A 26,552-nucleotide genomic window follows, 5' to 3' on the forward strand; every position below is an offset into this window, starting at 1 on the left:
ATCCCTGTAATAAATCCATGACAGAAACCAACTGTTTGAAAGAGTTTTTGTAGAATGCCAGGACGGTTTGTGTTGGAAGGGACCGCTGCATCCCCTGCCATGGGGGTCACCCCCTGTCCAGGGTCACTCCAAGCCCTCATCGAGTGTGTCCTGGAATGACACAGCTGAGCCAGAGATGGGCAGGATGACTCATATGATTTCAGAAGGCAAATGAGCTTTATTCAAAAGCACTTCTCTCTTTTATAGAGAACATCGTGAACATTCATTCCAGTGGTCTTAAAGTAAAAACATTTCATCTTGGTTGGTACGCTGGGCTTAAGTCAGGGTGGTAGAACATATCTATAAAAAAAATGAATGGAAAACAAGTTAACAGATTGTTTACATTCCTATCGGACTTTTCCCAGGTTTAGCCTGGCGGAAATCTTTTTCTCTCTGACTGTGAAAAATGCCAATCACTTGGTTTTTAAAATTTTAAAAGTTTAATAACAATAAAATGGTTATAAAAATAATAATACAATTAGAGTAATAAAGTTTAGAGTTAGGACAATTACAAGACAATAAAAAGCAAAGAATTATGGATGTCCGCATGCTCTCAGACACTCAGTCACGAAAAGCATGACTTGTGAACAAAAGAATCACCCTTAAACCAATACACTTGTTGCATATTCGTGCATCCTTCATGGCTATGCATACATTCTATTCTAAACAAGAAGCTCTGTATGTTGTATATCAACTGTTTCTTTAATCCCCTGGCGTCTTTGAGTCTGAGCAAGGCCTGAAGAAATTAGCTTCTTCTGATAAGAAGCCATAGATTCCTTTCCTTTAGAACATTTAGGTGTTCCTCGAAGTGAGTATCTCATTCCTAAAAAAAAAAAAAAAAATTCCCCCATATACACAGTCTCTATTTTAACATTATGTTGTAACCTAAAACGACACTTAACACAATACGTAAGAGAATTAATACAGCATAACTTTCTAACATCACACATATAGTATTCATTGTAACATTTGAGAAAAGCCAATCATAAATATGCATTTTTCACACTGACTGAACTGAGAATATCCACACTGGAACGCATCCAGGGATGGGTTTGACACAGAGCGCCATGACACCCTCTGTCCTCACGGTGGTGAAACTACAACTCCCAGCCTGCCCCGCGCGGCCCCGCCCTCACCGCGGGCCGCCGGTCCCGGCGGGCTTTGCGCGGCGCCACACAACAAAGATGGCGGCGGCCGCTGGCCCGTGGCTGTAGGGCCGGGCTGGGCGCGGTGAGTGGGGGGCTGTGGGGGGCTTTGAGGGGCTCCTGGCACGGGCTTGTTAGAGGGGCTTGGAATCTCTTGCCATGGGTTTATTAGTGGGATTTGGGATCTCCTGTCCTGGGTTTATTTAAAAGGGTTTGGTATCTCCTATCACAGATTTATTAGAGAGGTTTGGGATCTCGTGTCATGGGTTATTAGAGCGTTTTGGCATCTTCTGCCATGGGCTTATTAGAGGGATGTGGGATCACCTGTTATGGGTTTTTTAAAAGGGTTTCGTATCTCCCGTCACAGATTTATTAGAGCGGTGTGGGATCTCCTGTCATGGGTTTTTTAAAAGGGTTTGGGACCTCCTGTCACAGATTTATTAGAGGGGTTTGGCCTCTCCTGTCATGAGTTTATTAAAAGGGTTTGGTATCTCCTATCACAGATTTATTAGAGGGGTTTGGGATCTCCTGTCATGGGTTTGTTACAGGGATTTGGGAACTTCTGCCATGAGTTTATTAGAGGGTTTTGGGAACCTCTGTCATCATGGTAGAGGGCTTTGGGAATCTTAGGGCTTTATTAGAAGGGTTTGGAATCTCCTGCCATGGGTTTTTTGAAAGGGTTTGGGCTCTGCTCTCTTAGGTTTATTAGAGGGGTTTGGGAGCTCCTGCTGCGGATTTATTACAGAGGTTTGGGATCGTTTGTCATCTATACCTTAAGGGGTTTTGGAGATTTCCTGTCATGGATTTATTAGAGGGGTTTGGGAATCTCATTGGAGAGTTGTGGTTTATTAGAGGGATTTGTGGATCTCTTCTCATGGAAGTATTAGAGAATTTTGTGTTCTCCTGTCATGCATTTATTAAAGAGGTTTTGGGCTCTCTTGCCATGGATTTATTCCAGGATTTTTGTTTCTCCTGCCATGGATTCACTCCAGCCTTAGGCCCTGTGCTCTGAGCTGTCCCTGGGCCATCCAGAATCCCTTCCAGCTGCTATTCTTGTGTGGTTTTTAAGGGAAGGAGGATCCAGAAATAAGGAGCGAGGGAGGATTTGGCACTCAAGTGCCTCTCCAGGGTAGTGGGTGGGTGGTGTCTCCTGGATATGGCTCTTTTTTGGGACAAACCATCCACTCAGGAGCTGCTGGGAGGAGATTCAACGAGAAGAAGAATCTAAAGCACAACAGGCCTGACTGGAAACAGGAATGAGGGTTGGAAGGCAGCTTGGATTGAGTGCCAAGCCCAGGAATTCCATCCAGCAGCCTGGGAAGAGGGCCTTTACAGAGATTTTAAGGCAGTCAAGAGTTGCATTCAGAGAAAGAAAAGCTGATGCAAAGTGATTTATTTGCTATTTATGTTCATTAGGAAGGTGAAACTTTAAAATTTTTCTGCTTTAATGTCTCTGATGAAGAAGTGCCAGGGATTTGGAGGAGGTGGATAAGGATAATCCAAGGTAGGGGATAGTTCACTTGTAGGAATAAATAACAGCTTTGTGCAAAATGGAATTGTGGTGGGCTTGATTCTGGTGAAAAGACTGCTCAGACCTGTGGTAACAGAAATGCTTTTAATTCACCCTGTTTTTGTTACATTAATTTACACTTTTACATGGGTTTATATTTAGAATGACCAGAATAAGGTGGAAAAAAAGCCCCAAACAAATTCATCTGTCCAGGCTTCCAGGTTTATCTTGGAGGATTTGAGACCAATGGGTTCAACTGCATTTTTTATAGTAAATACTTATTGTATCTTTTTAAAAGACTCTTCTGCCTTCACAATGTTTGGGGACTTATTTGAAGAGGATTTTTCCTTTATTTCCAACAATCATTATGGGAAAGGGAAGAAATCAAAGCCCAGAGTGTCTGAGCCTCCAGCTCCCAGGGATTTCACCAACCTCAGTGGAATCAAAAATCAGGGTGGGACCTGCTACCTCAATTCCCTTCTGCAGACTCTGCTTTTCACGCCTGAATTTAGAGGTGAGATGCTCAAAACCTTCTTAAAATAATGTTGGGATTGCTATTTTAGTGAGACTTGCCCTCCTGGTTATTTATTTAAGAAACATAGTGAACTCAGGTGATTTTGGAGCACAGTTCACTTTAAATAAATTATTGCAGAATAAAATCATAGTGTTTGACATTAAAAGACATTAAATTTTTAAAGAGGGGATGTTGTCTTTTTAAGTAATAATTTTTTACCAATTGCAGAGGCTTTGTTCTCCCTGGGACCTGAAGAACTTGGCACTCTGGATGACACCAGGAAACCAGATGCAAAGGTGTTGGGAATTTTCCTGTTCATCATTGTCCAATGCTGATTTGGAGGAATATGGCTGCAGTTCATGTGAAACTTAAGAAAATGAGTGAAAATCTAAATTTGATACTGAGAGGCAGTTTGGTCTGGCTGATACTGGATTTTTCACACCATTCTAAGCTTTCATTGCCTTAAGGTTTTACTTCAGAAATCAGATATGGAGTCTGTTTCTGCTGAGGTGTTCTCCCTCCCACCTCATTCCACCCCACCACCAAGCCCTTTGGGAGAGCTGGAGAGGGACTGGGGACAAGGCATGGAGGGACAGGACACAGGGAATGGCTTCCACTTCCAGAGGGCAGGGATGGGTGGGATATTGGGAAGGAATTGTTCCCTGGGAGGGTGGGGAGGGGCTGGGATGGAAATCCCAGAGCAGCTGTGGTTGCCCCTGGATCCCTGGAAGTGTCCAAGGCCAAGCTGGACTTTGGGGCTTGGAGCAGCCTGGGATGGTGGGAGGTATCCCTGCCCATAGCAGGTGTGGAATGGAATGGACTTTGAGGTCCTTCCCAACCCAAACCGTTCCACTTGGCTGTGTAAGGTGAGGCACTGTAGATTTTTGTGAACCAAGTCTGGCTGCTTGGTGTGAACTGAGGAATGCATGTTACTAACGGGGTAGTTTATCCCCGGCTTTGTGGTAAGTAGCCTCTGTTTCTGCTGGAATGGCTGCTGTGAAGGCTGTGTCTGATGTGCTGGCTCTGTTCCCTTGCTGGTGCTGCCAGGTTCGGATCATCCCGCTGCAGCTGCAGCGCTTGTTTGCTCAGCTCCTGCTCCTGGACCAGCAGGCTGCATCCACCACAGACCTCACCGAGAGCTTCGGCTGGAGCGGCCACGAGGTGCCAGTTGCCATCCCCACACACTTCTCCCTGGATACAGATGGGTTCTGCAAGTCTGACACTTAGGAAATACCTTAAAATCTTTCAGGCTGCAGAGATGACATTGAATTGGGTCAGCTCTTGGTGTATCTTGTTGGATCTCCATGTGGAGTCCATGGCAGTTGTTTACAGGGAGGAACAGAAGATGGTTGTTCTCTTAGATACAATTCCAGTTGCTTTTCCTTTGTCTTTACAGGAGTGTTTTTCCAACAGGCTCAGATTGTTAGGTTCTTACCCAAGTTGAACCGTGTCAGTCAGAGATTAATCTAAATCTAGGGAATGGCTTCAAATTGACAGAGAGCAGGTGTAAATGGAATATTGGGAAGGAATTGTTCCCTGGGAGGGTGGGCAGGCCCTGGCACACAGTGACCAGAGCATCTGTGGCTGCCCCTGGATCCCTGGCAGTGCCCAAGGCCAGGTTGGACACTGGGGCTGGGAGCAGCCTGGGCCAGTGGAAGGTGTCCCTGCCCATGGTAGGGGTGGAACAAAATGATCCTTAAGGTCCTTCCAACCCAAACCAATTCTGTGATTCTACCCAAGTGAAAGTGTCTTAGGTTGTAGCATAACCTAATTAACAATAATAGATGTACTTTAGTACTCAAGGAGTAAATATATGAGTAGTCATTGAGACTCTAGAACACTTGGTATGCTATTTTTAAGCCACAAGCCAAGTGCAGCAGTGTTTCATTCCATCCTGTTTGGGTTTCCCTCCTTGCAGGAGATGAGGCAGCATGATGTGCAGGAATTGAACAGGATCCTCTTCAGTGCTCTGGAGACTTCCCTGGTGGGGACATCAGGCCATGACCTCATCAACCGCCTGTACCATGGCATTGTTGTCAACCAGATCGTCTGTAAGGAGTGCAAGAACGTCAGTGAGAGACAGGTAAAGCTAGGGATCTTCCATTGGGATTTACTTCAGGCTGTTGACTTTTAATGTTATTGTTTCTAAAGTCCAAAAAATAACGTCACCCTTGTTGAGTGCCGTGTTGAATCCAGGTAGTGAGTGTTGGACTTCAGGTCTTGGGCTGCATTTTCTAAGAGAGGTAAAAAACCCAAATGTTTTGCGTCTTCTGAGTTCACAAACCCTGCCTTTAATAGATGTAGTTATCACAGAGTGCAGTGAGGTAACAGCAAAACATACCTTGACAGTCTTTTATGCTCTTTGTAATTTAATTTTGTAATTAAATTTATTTTTGTAATTTTTGTAATTAAATTTCTTTGTAATTTAATTTTAATTTTATGCTCTTTGTAATTTAATTTTATGCTCTTTGTAATTTAAAAAAATCAGTTTTTAAAAATAAATTTCTGTGACTGTGTGAGGTATTTTTGCCCATCACTGTGATGAATAGGATGGGTATCTTTCTAATCACCATAAACTTGCACCCCTCAGCACCTCTTTTTTTCTTGTTCTTTCTGCACAGGAAGATTTCTTAGACCTCACAGTGGCAGTGAAAGGTGTGGCTGGCTTGGAGGAGGCCCTGTGGAACATGTACGTGGAGGAAGAATACTTTGAGAATGACAACTTGTATCGATGTGGAGCCTGCGATAAACTGGTTGAAGCTTCAAAGGTAATACCTTGGGGTGGGATGATGTAGGGTTAGTTGGGATGTTAGGAAAAAATTCTTCCTTGTGAGGTTGGGGAGGCCCTGGCACAGGGTGCCAGAGAAGCTGTGGCTGGCCCTGGATCCCTGGAAGTGTCCAAGGCTGGGTTTGGAGCACCCTGGGATAGTGGAACCTGTCTCTGCCCACAGCAGTAGGTGGCACTGGATGGGCTTTAAGGTCCCTTCCAACCCAAACCATCCTGGTGTTCTATGAAACCTCAGCAGGGATGTCAAGAAAATCTCCTGTGGCTCATGTCCCGAATGTTATTGCAGTTTTTGTCCCTAACATGGAGGAGTGTGGTATAATTTGGGGAGTATTGACACATTCAAAACACCTCTGCTGCACCTTGGTCTGTGCATTCTGGAGGATTGGCTAAAAGATAAGTTAGACCACAAAATAAAAATATGCAATGCGAGAAATCATGGAAACTCACTTCTGGAGAACCCAAATGAGAGAGAAGAGCAATGGGTGGCTGTTGCTCTGTTTTTGTGGGGGGAAGCAGACTCAGGCTGTTTTTGCCCTCTGCCCTTGTCACAGCAGCAGAGCTCCTTGGTCTCCTGCAGGATGGGTGAAATCCAAACTCTGCAGCCCTCTGGATGTGGCGGGAGTCGTTCAAAGGGAAGCTTAGGTCAGGCCAGGTTAATCAGTGACTTGGGAGTTCAGGAACTCTCAGCAGTGCCTCACATGTCTTGTTGCAAGGGTTGGCTGGAGTTTAACTGGGCTGGGTTCAAGGCAGTACAGGGCTAAGTTGTCTGCCTCTCACAAGTGCTCATCCATGTAGGAGGAGAGTGGGAACTCTGAATTTTGGTAGGAAATCACAGAGCTGGGGGTTGCCAGGTTGTGGATGCAAATGGAATTCCTAATTCAGGGGATTTCTTAAACCCTGTATGTGTTCTGTTATGGCTCTGCCAGTGGAGAGGAGAAGGGAGACATTGGAAAGGCTCAGAAATGTGGCCATGGAACTTACACCTGTCACAGGTGGTACAAGATGGTTGGTTTTACTTCTCATGAAGGCTCTTGATGGGCTCACCCATCTAGTGGTTGGATCTGGATTAATCTGGGATCATTAAAATGGATTATCCTGGCTTTCCTGCCTGAAGTGTGCTCCCCTGTAGAAATGAGGGAGACTTTACCTCCTGGCTGTTCTGTGACTGCCTGTACAGAGCCCATGGGCTATGGAAATGCCATTACTGGCTGGAATTTCACCGATGTCCTTTATTTGTGGCAGGATCAAGTTTGGGACTGGTGATCACCAGTCAAGGAGGATGTGGGGCTCAACAGGGGGAGATGATCTGGGTCACTTTTAGGTTGTGTAGTTGGAAGGGAAATTGAGAATTAGTGAAGTAATTTCAAAAATGAGGGCACTGATTTTGTCTCTGGTGGTAACAAAGCTTTGGTGGAAAGGGATTTGACTACAGCAAGGTGGAAGCACAGTTTTGTTCTGAGTCTCTGCTTAAAGTGTTTTTTAAATCCCTTCTCAGTCTGCTAAGCTACGCAAGCTGCCTCCCTTCCTCACCATTTCCCTCCTGAGGTTCAACTTTGACTTTGAGAAGTGTGAGAGGTACAAGGAAACGAGCTGCTACACATTCCCCATCCAAATCAACCTGAGGCCTTTCTGTGAGCAGGTGGGCACTGTTAACGTTTGTTAAAAGTTTCTGTATACTCAGCAGAGAACCCACAGCTCAAGGTTATCTTTTTCTTGCATTTTGTCACGTATTTGAGTAACTTTGGTGTCCTCCTCCACTTCTGAACTGAGCTATCTTGTAGCTATGAGGGGTAAGGGTAAAATAATTACCCAAAAGTTATCTAACCTTTCCTTGACAGGAAGATCATTATCTGGAAATGGAAATTAAAATTTATTTTTGTGTGGTTATTCTCTGAGTGCATCATGCATAAATTAAGCTATATGTGCTTTAGGAGCCTGTATTTATTCAATTTTTCTCAGGAATCTCTGCATTCATAAATATGTTTCTGGTTATAGACTGAGCTATGCCATGGCTTGATGACAAATTTTGATTCTTAAACAGCACAACAGAGCCACTCTTATGGAACAGACATTTTTTCTTCTTGAAGTGTTGCAATGCAAGCTTTGGAAATTTCTCAGTGTTAGAATTTGAGGAAACCTTTTTCCCCTTCCCCAGTTTTAGAGTTTCTAAGAGTTGCTTCTTTTCTCTCTCCTCTTTTAAAGAAAATAAGCTTTGTTGTGAACAAACATTGAAATTGAAAATATTTTGATTTTCCAGTATGGTTCAGAATCCTGTTTGTTTAATGACACAGATTGCTCGGGGAAGCTGTGGCTGCCCCATCCCTGGAAGTCTCCAAGGCCAGCTTGGACAGGACTTGGAGCCACCTGGGCTAGTGGAAGGTTGTCCCTTCCCCTGGCAGGAACTCAGATGAATTTTAAGGTCCCTCCAGCCCAACCATTTCTGAGATTTTACGATTTATCAGCCTGTGCCTTGCTCTGTGGCTTGTGCCAGTCCTTCCTTGTGTCCCCAGTCCTCAAAGGCCATTCAGTCTCTGCATGTGCAAACGCACACTGAGAAATCTCTGAAGTGATGCTAAAGGTATAAAGTTGTCCTTGTGTGAGAGACTGACCTCAGTTGGTGTTAAAATTATTGTTTTTCTTTTTAAAGACTGAAATGGATGATTCAGAGTACATGTATGAGCTCTTCTCTGTTATTATACACAAAGGTGGCTGCTATGGAGGGCACTATCATGTTTATATCAGAGATGTGGATGAATTAGGAAACTGGCAACTCCAAGTAAGTACTAAAGGCTTTTCTTCCTTGCTTTAGAGGTTGTACTTCTCAGAAAAGTATTAGGAGCTAGTGGGTGAATGTGGGTCCAAACTTAATTAATATTTTAATGAGGCTTTGTGTGTCTTGCCTCATTGAGAAGGACAGTTTAACTGAATGTCCTTCACACTCCTAAACTGTGCATGATCATGTCTATTTGTGTGTGAAACCACAGTAATTTTGAGTGTCTTTCTTACCCAGGAAGAAGAGGATGGCCTGATTGAAGAGAAGGATTTAAGAGACACTGAGAATGCCAAAGAAACAGAAAATCCACTGGCAGTCTTAAAAGGGATTTTATCAGAGGTATGGTATGTAAGGAGTTCATTGCTTTGTTTTTGGAGCTAGGGAACTTGCAGGGGGTTGCTGTTTGTGAGAGTGGACAGGCTTCAGGGTCCAGAGCTCTTCTGAGCTTGGTGTGAAACATTTAAAACTTGGCTTTAATATTAACAGTGGCTCTTCATACAGACAGAGGTCCTTTTGGAGTATTTCTAAAGTTGCTCACCAAAGCTGATGCAAAAGGAATATCCAGAGTTGGAAGGGACTCACAAAGAGCATTGATCCAACTCCTGGCTCTGCACAGACACCCCACCAATCCCAGCTTGTCCATTCCTGAGACCATTGTCCTGGGAGTTCCTTGGGCTCTGGCAGCCTTGGAAATGTGCCCATTCCCTGGGGAGCCTGGGCAGTGCCCAGCACCCTCTGAGGGAATAACCTTTCTCTGATATCCAACCTAAACCTTCCTGACACAGCTCCAGATGATGCTACAGCAGCTTATTAAAAACCAGGAATGATTAAAGCACTTCCAAATTGGCTTCTTTGTGTTGACTGCTTGACTTTTGTAGCCTTTGTTACCTTAGTTTTTCATTTCTCTCAGGAAGAAGCTAAACAAATTCCCGTGGATCAATTAGGGCAGAAATTACTGGAGAAGAAAGGGGTGTCCTGGAATAAGAAATACAGAAAACAATATGGGGCATTACGAAAGGTAATCGCAGGTTTGCTAGTTTTGGCTTTAGATGGCTTTTATGATCATTTATATTATTATTGAATAGTCAGGAGTATGATAATTGAGAATATGGACCCTTGGATTATCATGTGCAAGGAGAGGTTTGTCATGTGAATTAGCAGGCTGGGGAACATAAGATTCCCAAGGAACTGTCTGCCTGAGACTTTGTGTATTTTTTTTTTTTCCAGTAAAACGATTTTCCAAATGGTTGCTGCATTTTATGATGTGTTAATGAAAATAGTTCATCGTTTGTGTTATAGATAGGTGGAACACTGATAATTGTTTTTTTTTGAAGGGAGCTACTTGTAATTTCCACAAGAAATATTTAAATGTAGATGTGAGGCTTTTACAGAGGCAAACTGAGAAAATAGGTGAGGGAACACCAGAAAATGAGAGTTGAATAAATGGGGTTTGTGTTTCACTTTGAGGACAATCAGGTAGAGCAGCTTAATGAAGTCTGCTCCACTTAAAATTTGGCACTTTCTTCATCCTGTCCTTGCTTCCGTTTCAGTATTTGCAGAATCATCCTCAGATATTCCAGCTGAGTCCTGATGGAAATAAGGTCGGCCTGAAGGAAACACACAAGCTCCTGTTCAAGCTGGATTCTCATGGACAAAATCTCCAAAGCCCTTCCCAGAAGAATGGTGTCCAGTGGAACTATGAGAAAAGCCCCCCAAGGCCAAGGGCTGCTTCTGCTGGGTGCCACTGGTTTGATCTGAATGATTCCAAAGTACAGCCCATCAAGGAGAAGGATATTGAGAAGCAGTTTCAGGGTAAAGAGAGTGCCTACATGCTGTTCTACAGAAAAGCTCAGCTGAAGAGGCCCCCTGAAGGTATACAAAGCTCATCTGGAGATTCTGGGGGGCTTCCTGCTGACATTTTTTCTGGAGTGCTTTTTTGTCCTTTCCAAGCTTTATTTTCCCCAGTTTTCCTTATAGTGATCATTTGAAAAAAGAGTTAAATGAAGATAAAAGGAGGTGGTGACCTGTTGACTGTCTGTAGCTGATTATTTTTTTTTTTTTAGTGTGCTCCATAAATAATGGCAGAGCATCAAAAACAAGTTGTTGCTAATCGCGCTTATGTGTTAATTTCCCTTAAAGAAAGATTGATTGGAAGGAGTAAAAGCGTTTGTTCTTTATATCATCATGCAGTTGAGTTTTCAGTGATTATTGTACTGTAATGTCTCCTCTTGATAACTTTTCTTGTTTTCCAAACCACATTTTAAGCCTATATTTTTTGTTGCAGCATGTGGAAATCCAAGGTACCAAATTCCTGAGCACCTGCTGAATGAAATGAATGCTGCTAATACAGAGCTGCAAAAAAAGAGGTATATTGGTGTCACTGTACTCAAACAGCTTTTACCTGCAGAGCTCCCAAGGGATTGAAAAAGATTAAACCATTTCAGTTCTGACTCTGCTCAAGGAATTTCTATGTCAGAGGTTAATTGAATATAATTTTTATATCCATATTCTGCTGGTTCCCTGTCTTCCCTGTTAGTAGACAGCCTACAGAATTTCAAGAGAAACACACAGTTTCAAATTGTACCATTTTCTGGTGAAAATCACTGCAGTTATGGGAAGAGGGTGGAATGTAATATCTTAATTGTGTTTATAGAGGGAATTCTGCACCGGGGGAAGGGGGAAGGACTTGGTTAACATTGAATTTACAGATAAATGATATGCTCTGCCTTAAGAGTTAGTTGTGGTATTCGGGTTGGACAAAACTTTCCCTTGTGTTGAGGGACACAGGTGCTGGTACACCTGAATCACAGTTAAGATATCAAAATACAGACACAAGAGTGACAGTTCATGGGATATTTCACACAAGTCTGTGGCTGCCCCATTCCTGGAAGTGTCCAAGGCCACTTGGATGGGGCTTGGAGCAGCCTGGGGTAGGGGCAGGTGTCCCTACCTATGGCAGGGGTGGGACTGGATGAGCTTTAAGTCCTTCCCCACCCAAACTATCCTAGGATTCTGTTTCTGAGTGAATTCCACTCCTTTATGTTTTTTAAAGATTTGCTGCTACAGCTAGGGACAGGTATAAAGGAGGAGGGGATGTGACAGGGGATTTAGCCCTGAGGGGATCAGTTCCAGGACAGCTGCACAGAAATATCCGTTTGGTGTTAAATTCACCACTTTGTTGTGTTGTTCTCAAAAAGAGCTGAATGTGACTCGGCAAACAATGGCATTGATTTACATCTCCACCTGAGCTCCTGCTACAAGTTCCACAATGGGGCTTTGCATCCTTCACTTTCTTGCAAAGAGAGTGTAGTGGATTTGACTATTGACAGAAGGAAGACACTGGGAGACCTTCGTCAGGCAGTGTTACAGGTACCTGCTCTATCAAATCAACTCAAACTTCATTTTTTCTTGAGCCACTGCAACCTTTACAAATATATTTATGTGACAATCTTTGTGTCAAGGCGAAATTTTCAACAGTAAATGGAGTTTGGGAGGCTAAAAATTTAATAGGAATTTACTAAGAGGAAAGAGTGGTGTGGGGTCTGTTCTTGAAGCCATGAAATTGCTGGAATTTTAACTATGGCGACTTTAAAGTTCACATGAGCTAATTAATGATATTTGGGTATCATGTGTCTGGCCATGGTTTGACTCTGCAGAATTCCAGGCTTATTCTTAATATTTCATTTTGTGGCAGAGTTTTCTTTGTCCTTTCAAGGAGTCACCAGTTAAGTGGCACCAAGTGAGCTTGGGAGCCAGGCTGTGGCAGCTTTCAGCAGATTCTAATTATTGTGAGTGCTATGAGTTACTGCTCACTGTTATTTTACAGTGATAATTGTTCTGGTTATTTTTCCCAACTAGGTGTTGGAGTCTTGGGAAGGGGACATGGTTCTCAGCATGGCCAAGCCTTTGCCAGCAGGATTACATCTGTACCAGGTGCTTGATGGTAAGAGCACTGCATGCCAGACTTCCATGTTATTGCTGTATTTTGAGACTTGGCTGTGAAATCTTTGTTGTGAAATGCAGATCTTAAGCAAGCTAAGCACATTTGCTGACAAGAATGTATCAGTCTGTGTCTTGCCCTTGATTTCCCTGTGGATGTTTGCTTTCATAGGACTGGCCTATTAGGTGGAGGAGAGAAGAGAAGGAGCCAGGGTGACATCAAAGGAAAATGTTGGCTAGACTTTAGCTGAAGTAGGAATTTTGTAGAGGGAAATGCTCATATAAAGAGTTCATTAATTTATTAAGGGTACTTCAGGTTTTCAAATTGTCATTTTTGTCTCCAGCTTTGCTTTGTTAGGCAGTTCTAAGTGTTAGTCTTTAACAACTTATTCAGTAACTTTTAAATCTTATGTTCTCTGTGGTCAGCTTCAGAAAATCAATGTTGAACCAGAACATAAACCAGCTCTGCATGGTGTTGACTTGAAAATGGACACTCAGAGCTACTCTTAAGTATTCCTCCCCATGCTTGTACAGTTCTTTAAGTGTAGCGACTTTTAAAAACTTGCTGACCCTGTTTGTATGTCTTGTGAGGAGCAAGAACTTGATGATTTGCTCCTGTTTTTTAGGAGATGAGCTGACCCTGGATGGCATTGGGCTGGCTGATGGAGCAGACATCTTTGTCTGGAATGGAAAAGAGGTAAAGGAACTAAGCACTTCCTTCCTTGTCAGCTCTGAAGAGATAAGACTTTGCAAGGTCTACTAGAAATACTGTGCTGCTTTTGTAGTTTTCCACCTTCCTTTTAATATTGAGGCTTCTGCTTAACCTGGAAGTGGTTGTGAAGCGCAGCATTCTATTCTGTCTCTCTAGTGGAATAAAATACTACTTGTAAATTATTTTTATTGTAAAAGTATCCATTTTATATTGGATTTCTGAAAAAAAAAAAATACTCCAAACTAAACAAAACCACCCAAACATATAGTGAGGGAGCCTGTTTCATCTTGGTTTTATTTTTGTTATAATTTTTTCTATTGCAGCTTTTGTGTCATTAAATTTTCTTCAGCAAGGAGTTTAGGTTGAATTTAGGTTGAATATCAGGAAGATCAAGCTTTTAAAATGTAAAGTCACAATGTTCAGTCACATTTGGGCAATTCTTTAATGTCCTGAGGGGTTAAATTCCTGTGTCTTTTTTTTTTTTTTTTTTTTTTTTTTTTTTTGCCAAGTGTCCACTGGTTTCCCAGTTGCTTACCATGGAATGGTTTGGGAAGGGACTTAAGGATCTCATTCCACCCCCTGCCATGGACAGGGACACCTTCCACTGTCCGAGGTTGCTTCAAGCCCTGTCCAGCCTGACCTTGGACACTTGCAGGGATGCAGGGGTAGCCACAGCTCCTCTGGATAACATTCTTCTCTCTCTTCCCATCACCTGTGGATTACTCTGGTTTTGTTCAGTGCAAATTTGGTCGAAGGAAGTTTGTCTGTGAGGGGAGAGTGTCCACTTTGATCTCAGTTTTCTCCCTGCCCAGTCTCTGCAGTATTTTCTGGATCAGCTCCCCATAAAGCTGGCATTCTTTCCTGCTTTCCCTCAGGTTGGAGGCACAAAAGTGCTGACAGGCCCTGAACATGAGCCCGTGGTGCTCAACGTGCTTCGCTTGGCCGAGCACAACGAAGGTGGCAAGGGGCAGCACTTCAGCGAGGTGCAGCACGTGTTCCCCTGCAGCACCAGCCTGGGGCAGCTGCACTCTGCCCTGGCTCCGGCCGGGGGCATCATCCTCAGGAATGGCTCAGGAGCAGACACAGAAGCCAAGAACTGGCAAGTTTTCCATGAGGAGGACATGAAGGAAACAATCCAAAGTGTTGGGCTCAGGGACGGGTGCTCTGTGCTGATCTTAGACAGCCATGACCAGAGGTAACGTTTTTGATTATGATTGTAATTAAACAAAAAAAGCAGTTTTGGCAAAACCTTTTAGTTCAAATTATACTAACAACAGATATTCTTGTAATTAATTATCACTTTAAGCTTACAAATACAAGTACTTTCATCTTAAGTTTTGGAAACCAGTTATTTATTAGCTATTAGATTTTTCTTGCCCTCAAAATGCAGCACCAGTCACAACCTTTGATTTGCACTTGTTAATGGGAATAAACCTGGTGTGAACAATCATATTCGGTGAATCCAAAGTTGCCACGGGCAAATTTGTGGTCTCATGACACTCTGTGCTCCCTGAGGCCTCTGCTCTGTGAGATGCCATCACTATAAACAACTTTGGCACCATCAGTTTATTTGGAGGCTGTGGTGGTGAGTGATGTAACCCTGCCAGTGTTTAGTTTTCCTGTCTCTGTCTTTGCACTGCTGATTCCCACAGCTTTGTCAACGTGGCAAGTGGGAATTTGACTGCTTTCACCTATGACATCAGCTGGCTCCAAGTGAAAAATTTCTGTGGGGTGGAAGAGGAGGCGAAACACGTTAAAATCACTGCCACTATTGAAACAGTAAGGACTCTGCTTTCCTGAACAGCCTGGCCACTGCATTTGGCCCAGCTCATTCGATGTAGCCTCAGGGATGAAGCTTTTCCCTGCTGAAATTAGTGTTGAGCTCAGAGTTAGAATCCCTGGGGTATTTGCAGGTAGCTTAAACCAGTGCAGTGTTTTAGTGTCAGTGTCTTGGTTTGGAAGCACAGGTGTCTGCTAAGGGAGGCAGGAGCTTCCCCTGAAATGGAAAAATGTAGACCCCTTCCCTCTGAATTATAAATTTAAAATTAAGGGGGGCCTCTCAGGCAAAAATGTGGGAGCAGGAATAACAGTTCTTTATTAGGGAAGAAAATAAAAAATAAAATAAACAATGCAGTGAACCAAAACAACACTGACAGAGTCAGAATACAACCTGACACCCTGTTGGACAGGGTGTTGGTATTAGTCTAATTGGGAATTGTGGCTGCAGTCCTCCTGGAGTGTCAGCTGTGGTTCTGTTGGAGTGGTGATCTTGTAGAAGAAGTGTAGTCTTCCTGCAGTGGAAGAGGCAGCTGTTCCTCTGGCCAATCCAGTGCAGGAAAAGTCGTGCTGGTATTCCTGAAACTCAAGATTATATCCAGGTAGGAATGCTTGGCTCCTCCCTCAGGGCGGAGCATCTCACAATGGGATTTTACAGTTCTTATCAGTCATGCAGTGACATTCAATAGCACATTATCAGCAGATGTCTCCCCTGAGAGAGGACTGGTTGTGGAAGAGATAAGGAAAAACTGCCCACTTAACAGAAGACAACTGCCACACAGATAGCAAATGAATACATCTTGCTTCTTAATCTGGGACAGTCAAATACTTTTCTCTTTGGACCATCCTGTAAATGGAAGTTTGAGATGGTGTCAGTAGCCAGAGCTAAAAGAGAGGGGAAGAATTATCTTTGTGCACTGGCACTTGAACAAGCAGGGAGGGGTATTGGTGGCATTCCAGGCTGGAGGTGTTCATATCCCTTTTAACATTCCTGTTTTTTAGGTGATGTCAGATATCAAAATGAAAGCAATCCAGGAGTTTCAGCTGCAGGAGGAGCTGGGTACGTGTTCAGTTGCTTTATCAGTCTGCTAATGTTACAATTTACTGGCTTTTGAGTGGGTTTAGTGGAAGAATTTTCCTTTCAGTGTAAGAACTGAAAAAGCTGAGACTGTTGATGGAGCCTCAAGGAGTCTCTCTCCCGTTACATTTTGATGGCACAGAGGGAGACCTCTAAGATAAATCAGTTGTAATTAATCTTTAAGGTGTTATTTGTCTGAAATTCTGAGCCAAAATCCTGTTTTATTCCTATTTGAATGACTTAATACTTCTTTTTCCTGCCCTTTTTGCTGCAGGAAACAAGAGCTGTCTTAGACCTGTTAGTGGTAATGGGAAACTTCTGTCTCCAGGTAAACTGATTTATTGAATCACTGTTCTGTAAGAAACTCACTGGGGAGATTTTGAGCCTCTGTTTGTCCTTTCCTGAGAGAAGTTACCCACACATAACTCCACTGATTCCAGGATTAACTGAATCAGCTCTGTGTGTGTGGGGAGTTTCATGTTTTAAAGTTAATTAACAGTACCAATACAAAGATAGGGGTTAAGCTGAAATGTCCAGCTTGGTTTTATTGCATGCATCCCTAATCCACCTGTGCTCCTGATGGACTCTGGGAGCTCTCCATGCCTTTGTTCTCCTCATAGGACATTCACAGATCTGCTGTCAGGGCTGAGCAAGCTCTCCAGAGAGCACTGAAGAGTTTTAGCTTGCTCTGAGGATGATGAAATTGATGTTCTTATTTGTCCTTCCTGAAGTGCCTGAGGATTACACAGTCAAGGAAGCAGAACTTAAGATGGGAAGCTTGCTTGGCCTGTGCCATGGGAAAGCTCCAACTTCCACTCAGGTACAGCAGTGTCAGATGGGAGGAGCCTGGTGAATGGAGTTTACTAAAGATAATAAAGGGAAAAAAAGGGGGGATATTGCCCTTGGAATGTGCAAGTTGTAAATATCACAGGATGCCAGAATGGTTTGTGTTGGAAGGGATCTTAAAGCTCATCCAATTCCACACCTTGCCTTGGGCAGGGACACCTTCTGCTATCCCAGGGTGCTCCAAGTCCTGTCCAACCTGGCCTTGATGTGCAGGGGGAGGAGGAGTAGTGGTGCATTTCTAGAGACCAGGTTAATGAGGGTCTGTTGATGGCCATAACTCAACTATCTTTGAGTGTCAGTTTTTGGTGCCATTTTAGTGCTTTTTGATGACATTCTTGCCACAGGAACTGTTCTTACACTTCCATATTTATTGTGATAGTTTGCTTTTGGATTTTCAGCTCTTCCTGTACTTCATGGTTGGGAGTGACCAAAACTGCAGCCCTGAGATGGAGATAGTTGTGGAGGAGACTGCCTCTGTCAAAGAGGTAAGACTGGCTGTTCCCACAGCTCTGCTCCCAAGCTGAACAACATTCCTTGCACAGACCTGGAGGCAGTGGAGTTGGGAAGAGCCATGCACAGAGTGAAGGCAACTCTGGTGCTACCAGTCCAGTTGAATTTGCAGCTTTGATTTTTTTTTTTTTTTTAAGGTGCATCTGCAAACTCTGGGGCAGAATTTGTTCAAGTAAAGGAACAAATTGACAGTGCATGTTTAATTTTTTACTGACTCAGCTGATGTGGTGAATTTTTTCACCTGAAAACCATCTCATCCATGAAGGGTTTAATATATAGCCCAAATACATCTTGTCTATCTAATTATACTGTTCTAAGAATTGACCAGCAATCGGTCATTCTTTATGTCAGAAAATTCTAACATAAGTTTGCTGAAAAATTTATTTCCTAGCCTCAGCATTGACACAACTCTCATCCTGTGTTTCTTCTTTCAGTGTCTCAATTTAATGCTGGAGAAATCAGGATTATCAGGTTTGTTGTGTTGTTATTTACATTTTTTATAGAATTTTTACTATTTTTAAGATAAGTTTTCCTATCCTAAACCTTGTAAGTTTTTCAGTAATCTGTGTTATTGTAATGGGAGGAGGGGAAAGAATGCTAAACATGAAGTTTTTATAATATTGTTCTTATTTGAAAGAGCTTGTGATATATTCAAATGATAATTTGACACGTGAGAATTCCTTCTCTGAAACCAGGGAAAATAATTAGATAGGTGAGGAAGGGAGATCTGTGCAAATAAAAGATTATTTTCATACAGCAAAAGGTCTGGGGAAGATGAAAGTGATAATTCATTTAGCCAGAGTTGTGTTTAAAAAGCAAATAAAAATAAAGAAGAAATTAAAAAGGACCCTTGACACTTGTTAGGAGTTTTGTAATATTTTCCTACACTGGTGTTATTGACTGATTAGTTTTCTGTGTGTGTCTTTTTTGGTTTTGGTAGGTGACAACTGGCATTTGAGAAGGCTTGACTGGTGCTACGAGGCAGGGGAAGCATTAAGTCAGCAAGTAAGAGGAGCCTGTTTAAGCCATCAGTTCTTTGCTCCCTGGAGAGAATGGCAGCTGTGGGCTGACAGGGATCCTGTGCTTTCTCTTCCTGCAGAATGCCACCCTGAAGGAACTCAATGTTTGCAGAGGAGACACTTTGGTTATAACTGAAGGAAAGCTTCCAGAAAAGGTAAAAGGAGAGTGGGAAATATCTGGAGACTTGGAATCCCACAGTGGTTTGGGTTGGGAGGGACCTTAAAGCCCATCCAGTGCCACCCTGCCATGGCAGGGACACCTTCCACTATCCCAGATTGCTCCAAGTGCTGTCCAACCTGGCCCTGAACAGGTTGTCTCTCAGAATTATAGCATCATTATTTTTGCACCACCACCATGTTCCCCACTAAATCACATCCCCAGCTGCCACATCCACAAATTCTTTGGATGCTTCCAGGAGTGGTGACTCCACCCTGGGTGGCCTTTTCCAAAAGCTTAGTTTAAACAAATCTTTTCTATCTTCCTGTATAAAGGTGAAATTTCACCTTATCTGCACACAATATTTGAGGAGCCACCTGGTATTTTCTGTTCCAGGGTTTCCTGAAAATCCCTATCTGGTGGCTGAAGCCTTCAAGCCATAAGAAACATGGAGAGAATGCACAAGACCAGGTGAATGGGATCACCCGGAAGATGGAGGCTTTGCAGGTGTCTGCTGCAGCAGGTGAGCTTGGCCAAGCTTTGAAAGGAATCATCTGTGGTTGCTCTTTAAGTCAAACCCAAATTTTAATCCAAAGCTTGAAAACCCTTCTGAAACCTAGGAAGGGCTGCATGAATTGCATCAAGGTTATGGTGAAAGGACCACTCAGGAGACAGATGCAGTTTGGACATAAATGCTGGGTAATCCTGTTCTAGAGATGTTCCTCAGATGGATTGGCTCAAAACACCACTACATTTTGTAGCAGGGTCTCTTTATTTGTCAGTCTCTGTACTGAAGGCAGCGACAGCAGTGTAAAGCATCTCCTTCATGAGCACAGATGTGATTTGCTTCAAATGCCCGACTCCTGAAGGCACAGTGAATTCCCTTCAGGCTGCATTGTTTTTTGGGAAGCTGTAAAATGAAGGATGGGTAAAATTTGCATAGTATCAAAGACCTTAAATGCAGTGTCTTTGAAAAACTGTTTGCCCTCCTGAAGGTCAAATCCGAAACCAGCCAGGGCAGCAAAACCAAGTGAGGGTTGAGAAGGGAGAATAAAATGAAGTGAAAATAAGAGAATTAGAAAATAGGGAACAAATTGATTTTTCATTTTTTAATAAAAGTAATATTTCTCTGGTGCTGAGTTGTGCTGCAGGGCAGGACTACTCCCTTTGTAGCAGTTTTCTTTGCATTTTTCTCCTTCTGCCTCAAACTTGAGTTTCACTTTTTTCCCTGTTGATTCCAGTAGTGGAGCCAAGAGCAATTTAGCTTTGCTTGCAGTAGCTTTAACTAGTAACTAACACTGTTTATCAGTGGCAATAACTGCTCCTAGTTCTGAAATTCTCAGTATAGGATCTGTATAGGAGCTGTTTGGAATCGCCAGGATATATTTTGTATGCTGGATATGGCCATGGCAGGGGGTTGGAATGAGGTGACCTTTAAGGTCCCTTCCAACTCAAACCAGTCTGGGATTCCTGGGTTTTCTTAGTGGACTCCAGACTCCTTCTCTAAGTGAAATGTGATCATGAAGTGACTTATCTCTCAGGACTATACAAATCATGTTTACTCTTCTGTTATTTGTTTCTTCCTCCTCCCTCTCCCCCCTCTTCAAAGCTCCAGCAGAACCTACCCACCCAGGTTTGGATCTCTGTTATGCTGGCAGGATAGAGATAGCAGGAGAGGCCTCTCTGGAAGATCTGAAGATGCAGGTTAGATGTTCTCCTGTGTTGGCCTGTGCAGCAGTGCTGTGATGACTCGAGCTCTATTAACAGCTCTTTTTTATTTCCTTTTCCCCTGTCTCCAGTCTGTTGTGCCATGGTGTTTATGCCATGGTTACTGGTAAGTACTGAGGGGCAGCTGGAGCACGTAGCTCAGACACTTCCTTAGTGTCCCTGCTGTCCCTATCCTCCCTGTCACATGTCCTGGCCTGATGGAGCCTTGTTGCAAATCAGCTGAAGCTCTGCCTGGCAGCTTTTGTCTTTATTCCAGTGTAAATCTCTCCATGGGAAACACACACATAACAAGCACCTCCTAAAAAGCCACTTTGCCATTTCCATATTGTTCCCATATTAGTTTTCTGCATTTTTTTTAAATTTTATTTTTATTTTTTTTTAATATCTGTATGTGGAATCTGATGAATGAAGAATTGCTTTGGAGTACACAGGTTTGTCAGCCAGGAAGATCTGGCTCATTTTTTTTTGGCCAGAAACTAAAATACCTTTGTATGGGTTTAATACACTAAAAACCAAACCAAGCAAAACACCCCAAAAGAAGAAACTAAACCCAAAACCCACCCCAAACTCACAAAAATATATAACTCAGTCCTATCAAAAGGCTCTGTGTGGTTTAAGCAGTGATTATTCTACTTGAACTGCATGGGGAAGGATCTCTCACCTGATTCTGCTCCATACCAATACCTATTTTTTGGGTATGACTTCAGTTTTGGGCTCTGCCAGGCTACTGCTATGGAGAGCTGTTTGCAGCTTGATCAAGGAGAACTGGCTGAGCATGGGAAGTGTTGTGTCCTTGGGAAGGGCTTAGAGGAGCTCAGTATTTGGCCGGAGACTGGGACAATGATTGCAACAGTCTCATTCCCTCCCAGTTGTTCAAATTTTGGTTAAAAAAAGAAATTGGGTACTTTGGAAATGGGAGTTGAGAATTCTTGAGAGGGAAGGAAATCCAACTCCCTTTGAAGTTGAGAAGTGAGTATTTTGCTCATAACCTCAAGCAACAGCTGGTATGGAATAAATCTCAATGCCTTGCCCTCTTTTTTTAGAGTTAATCCAGTGGTTTTCTATTTTTCCAGGGAGACTGGCTGCTAAATTATTGACACTGTATTTCTGTTTTTCAGGTTCTGACCTTACCCTGCTGCCAGGAGCAGGTTGTGCCCCTGCCCTCATTCCTCAGAGCTTGGACAGTGGACAGCAGACGCCCTGGGAATCTCCTACGGGACAACAAGAGGACACTCAGGTGGGTTTCCTGGGCAATGTGCAACAGGCTGGATCTGGCATGGGCTGTGGGAGATTGATCAGCTCAGTCTGGGTTGGAAAGGATTTTAAAGATCAGCAGTCCCACCCTTGCCATGGGCAGGGACACCATCCACTGTCCCAGGCTGCTCCAAACCCCAGTGTCCAACCTGGCCTTGGACACTCCCAGGGATCCAGGGGCAGCCACAGCTGCTCTGGGCACTCTGTGCCAGAGCCTCACTGCCCTCACAGGGAGGAATTTTTCCCAATATCCCATCTATCCCTGCCCTCTGGCAATGGGAAAGCCATTCCCCTTCGTTCTGTCCCTCCATCCTTTGTTCCAGTCCCTCTTCAGCTTCCCTGGAGACTTCTCAGGCACTGGAAGGGGCTCTGAGGTCTCCTTGGAGCTTTTCTCTCCTGCAGGTGACCACCCCCAGTTCTCCTAGCCCAGCTCCAGAGCCACGTAGACAATCTCTGTTCTGTTTTCAGTGACTACAGGCTGGGTGCCAGTGTGGAAATCTGCATAGAACCCTTGCAAGAAGAAGAGAATTTGGGGTAAGAGCTCAAGATCTTTATTTCTCTTGTTTCTTACAGCTCTGCACTTGAGGGAAGCCTTCACTGGAGCAGCTTTTGACTTCAAGGTTCTCAGGATGTGGGAAAACCTTGGAAGTTGTTAATTGTTTTCCACAAACAAAGTGAGGGAGGGCAGGAGGGGGGGAAAGCTGGGAATTCTGAAAACATGGCTCACAAGAATTTCCATTCTCTCATCCTGCTACCAGCCCCCACGAGCTGCTGCTGCGAGTCCAGATGGGAATACCAGGAGAGAGGGACTACTCCAGCTCCCGAGATTTGGTGTGGGATATCTCCAAGGAATGCACAGCCTGGGCTCTGAGGCAGAGAGTGGCTTCTCACTATTGTCTCCCTGTAGATAAAATTGAAATAGCCAAATACTTCCCTGAGAGATTTGAGTGGCTGCCATTATCTAGCTGGGTAAGATCTGGGGTGACAGAATCCAACAGTTGTTGGAGAGGAACACGTGTTGGTTTGGGCTGCAGTTCCTTAGGGATTGAATTTAAGGAGAATTCCAGACTCTTCTGCTTTGATTTTGTTCAGACACAGCAAATCTCGAAGAGGAAAAGGCGGAAAAAGCAGGCAAGTTTGCAGTCAGCACCTTACCACCTGAAGGATGGCGACATCATTGGGGTGAAGGTAAATTTCCCTGGGTTTAATTGTTGCACGAGCATCAGGTTTAGGCAATGTCCCCTTTGCAATGTCCCCTTATTTCTGTCTAGTTTCCTTTCATCCTGCTGCATTTCTGGGAGTACTGGGATGTGGGTTTGGACACTGCATTGTGTTGATAGGAAATTTCTTGCTGCTACTGCTTTTCCTTTTTCTTGCCCTCATTTTTGACTTGTTTTTTTTTACAAATTCTGAGTAAAATCCAAGGAAGTGCCCTTTCAAATTCACGTTATAGATACAAACTGTTACATATTATGGGTTACTGAACTATGACAGTTCTATTTTATGGTGTGAAAAGGAATTACCCAGCATTGAGCTCTGAGCTAGCAATCAGGTTTAGTTAGAAGGAAAGAACATTCTGCCTGGGCTTTAGAACAGTAGGAGAAAAATGTGATGTCCTGTCCTGTTGTTTTAGCCTATTGGAAGAAATACATCCCTGGAAGTGTTCCTGGCCAGGTTGGACAGGGCTTGGAGCAACCTGGCATAGTGGAAAGTGTCTCTGCCCATGGCGGGGGTGGGACTGGATGGTCTTCAATATCCCTCCCAACTCAAACCATTGCAATTCTAATGAACTTGTAATTAATCAGTGCAAAACTAGACAAAAGAAACAACCTGGAAATTTATCATGTCAGTTGAGGAACAGCTGGGAAATAGTTTGACCTTCTGACTTTGATCTCTCCAATCCTTTTTCATAACAGAACCTTCTCCTTGATGACACCAAGGACTTCAGCACCGTCAGGGACGACATTGGGAAAGAGAAGCAAAGGCAGCTGGCTCTGGAAAAGAGGAAAAGGTAGTGAACATTTAATTTCATTTTTCTTTAGAAATATGCAAAGTGCTTGCTGCTTTTCAGAGCAGCTGTGGCTGCCTCATCCTTGGAAGTGTCCACAGCCGGGTTGGGTTGGGGTTGGAGCAACTGAGATAGTGGGAAGGTGTCCCTGCCCATGGCAGGGGGTGGCACTGGGTGGTTCTTAAGGTCCCTTGAAATCCAAACCATTCCATGATTCAGCCTAATTGGATAATTTTTGAGGCCAGTGGTAGCTGGGTGCTGTCAGAGCACACAATTCCAGTAATCCTGCAGGGAGCACTTGGATAATTCAAACTCCTGGCTCTCAGTGTTCCTGCACTGAGCCTCATGGTTTTCCCTCCTGGAACACACTGTGGAGATGGAAAGTGAACCCTTGGCTGGCTTGGCCTTGCACAGCTTGCTGAAACTCAGAGTTCAGGCCAGGCTCACCCTGCTGAACATTAACCGGGTTATTTCTGTTTTCCAGTCGGCAGGAGCGTGTCCAGGATCCCCTTTTCCCTGACGAGAAGCTCCCCATGAAGCCCCGCAAACCAGAAGTGGCTCTTTCCATCAACGTGGGGGTTTTCAGATAGCACCAGGAGCTGCTCTGCCCACACCACCCTGTACTAACCTGGCCTGCAGGGCCTCGGCTCCAGCAGCAAGAGGGGCTTTCCCAAAGTGTCTTCAAGGATCCCTGAGGCACAAACTCTTGATTTTCTTCTGCTCTCTCTTGGGGAAGTGCTTTAAGGTCCCTTTCTCAGTGTGGTACTTACTCTCAGGCTGAGTAAATGCACTTTATGGAGGAGGAAAACGATTAATATATTGTATAACCCCTCAGTAACTCTTTTTTAACCACCCAAAATGCTTTGTTGGGTCAGATCTGACCTCCTGCTTCATCACTACTGAGATTTAATGCAGTCATAGTCATCTCTTTTTAGAATTTTTCCCTGGCTCTGGTCACTGAAGTTGCTGCTGATACCAGTATTTGCTTTACTCTCTTTATCTCTAAACCTAAGTCTGTAGGAGGTATAAGTCTGCTCATTCAGCCTTAAGAATAAAGGCAATGTGGAAATCTCTGAGCAAAGTGTAGGAAATGGGCTGAAAAAGAACAAGTCCAGCATCTGTCAAGATGTAAAACCTGGAGACATTTTGTGATATGGAACAACAGGGATGTAATCTTAGATTTTGAAGTTTCTGGCTTCAGTTGTTGCCCATAAACTTAATTTAGCATTTTCTAGGGCATTTTTGTTGTCCCTGAATTTCATTAAGATGGAAAACAGTTGGAAGAAATTGACAGATCCAATGCTTGATCTTCAGTGAGTTTTACTGTACTCAGGAAAAAGGCATTTATTTTCAGGGCTCCTCTTCAGAGGAATTTCCCTCATTTCTCATCTTTCCAGCTGTTCTGATACTCTCTTATATTGGAGAACCTGTTTCTCTTGGTGTCCTGAGCTGATTTTGAGCAGCTCAGTGAGCTGGGCTCCAGGTCAAAGGCTCTGAAGTATTAACTCCAAAGTGAGCCTGATTATCCTGAATTAAATCTGTGATTATGACAGGACAAAACACAAGTTTGCTTTTGGGGGTTGCAGTAAGTATTTGACCTATTTTCTGTATGTAGTAGGAGCTGCCAGTTGAGCAGATTTCCCAAATTTTGGCTAATGTAAGATTTTTCATGTACCTTTTATAGGTTAACACTACTACATTTGAGACAGCATAAAGATAAAATCTGACACTTTGCTAGCAGCTAAAAAAAAAAAAAAGAAGTGAAAAGCACCATAAAGCACACAATTATATTATTTTTTATTTCTCTGCATATCTTTAGAATTCAGCAGGTACTCCTGTGCTTTTTGGGGCTGATACTCTGCAGAAGGGGCTGTTAACGTCCTCACTCACTTGGATCCTGAAATCCCAGTTTCATGGATACATTTTCTGCCTGAGGGGAGGGCAGTGGATGTTTTCCCATCTTAATTTGTGTCACCTTTTTTCCATATCAGGTGTTCTTGGGAGCCTGGGTTTACAGCAGGGGTCAGAGGTGCCGATTCCAAAGGTTTGTGTTCCCACATGGTTACAGTCCATTGGATTTATTTGCTGTCACTTCAGTTCCTCCGGTTCCTGCTGGAGAGCTGGACTGAGCTCAGCCTTCCTCTCTTGAATAACTCTGGTCTCTCCCTGAGAACACCAAGTTTAGAGAAATCAAAATGAAAATTAGAAGAGGGAATTTTGTGCCTTTGTTCAAGTGTAATGTAGCAGCACCTGCACTGAACGAATCTTGGATTATTTCTAATGTTGGCTCAAAATGAATTTTTTTTTTTCTTCTTTGAAACTCTTGTGGGCCACTCCACATTGGGAGTTAATGGAAAACAGGGCTGGGGAGAGAAAGCACCTTTTGAAAATGGAGTCTTTGGCTCTGTGGGTTCTGATGGTTATTTGCAAAGCCTTGAAGAGCTTTCATCTTTATTTTTCAAGTGTTCTTCACAAAATTAAATGTCATTTTTATCTGCCTAGTTGGGTTATCTGTGGATGTCTCACTGGTTGAGAATGGCACAAACTGGTTTCTGACATGAGTATTAATCAGCATTCATCTTCCAACGTTCCTGAACCAACATTCCCAGCTCTGGGGGAGGTTTCCCCTTTCCTTGTGGCCGTTGTCTTTTCCTGAGGCTCCTGGCTTGGTCCTGGCTCAGGGCTCTGAGTGCAGGAGCAGCTTTGTTTTCGTCCTATGTTTCCAATCCCTGTGGGGAAAGCACTGAGGTTGGCAG

At 43.6% G+C, this 26,552-nt stretch overlaps 1 protein-coding gene across 6 annotated transcripts; it reads left to right on the plus strand.

Moving 5' to 3' along the window:
• Nucleotides 1-1,167: 1,167 nt before the first annotated feature.
• On the plus strand, nucleotides 1,168-26,297 carry USP40 (ubiquitin specific peptidase 40). 6 transcript variants are annotated; one of them, XM_021539617.3, is made up of 32 exons: nucleotides 1,168-1,269; nucleotides 2,993-3,208; nucleotides 3,437-3,504; nucleotides 4,256-4,369; nucleotides 5,127-5,291; nucleotides 5,830-5,976; nucleotides 7,492-7,635; nucleotides 8,644-8,772; nucleotides 9,007-9,108; nucleotides 9,680-9,787; nucleotides 10,320-10,641; nucleotides 11,054-11,135; nucleotides 11,967-12,138; nucleotides 12,628-12,712; nucleotides 13,335-13,405; nucleotides 14,296-14,615; nucleotides 15,073-15,199; nucleotides 16,199-16,256; nucleotides 16,549-16,602; nucleotides 17,006-17,094; nucleotides 17,519-17,605; nucleotides 18,065-18,101; nucleotides 18,571-18,635; nucleotides 18,730-18,804; nucleotides 19,203-19,329; nucleotides 20,416-20,510; nucleotides 21,653-21,771; nucleotides 22,257-22,322; nucleotides 22,547-22,757; nucleotides 22,881-22,976; nucleotides 23,705-23,799; nucleotides 24,281-26,297. In XM_021539617.3, exons 2-32 carry the CDS (start codon nucleotides 3,010-3,012, stop codon nucleotides 24,384-24,386), a joined length of 3,735 nt encoding a protein of 1,244 aa, XP_021395292.3. In that variant the 5' UTR covers nucleotides 1,168-1,269; nucleotides 2,993-3,009; the 3' UTR covers nucleotides 24,387-26,297. The 6 variants fall into 6 exon arrangements, 5 of the variants coding, with proteins under 5 accessions (XP_021395292.3, XP_085441626.1, XP_021395290.4 ...); XM_085585500.1 differs by having other exon boundaries at nucleotides 1,188-1,269; nucleotides 3,071-3,208; XR_014956821.1 differs by lacking the exon at nucleotides 1,168-1,269 and adding an exon at nucleotides 20,606-20,640 and having other exon boundaries at nucleotides 1,276-3,208.
• Nucleotides 26,298-26,552: the final 255 nt, after the last annotated feature.

The sequence above is a fragment of the Lonchura striata genome, chromosome 7, assembly GCF_050655825.1.
Source record: "Lonchura striata isolate lonStrDom1 chromosome 7, ASM5065582v1, whole genome shotgun sequence".
NCBI classification, from domain to species: domain Eukaryota; kingdom Metazoa; phylum Chordata; class Aves; order Passeriformes; family Estrildidae; genus Lonchura; species Lonchura striata.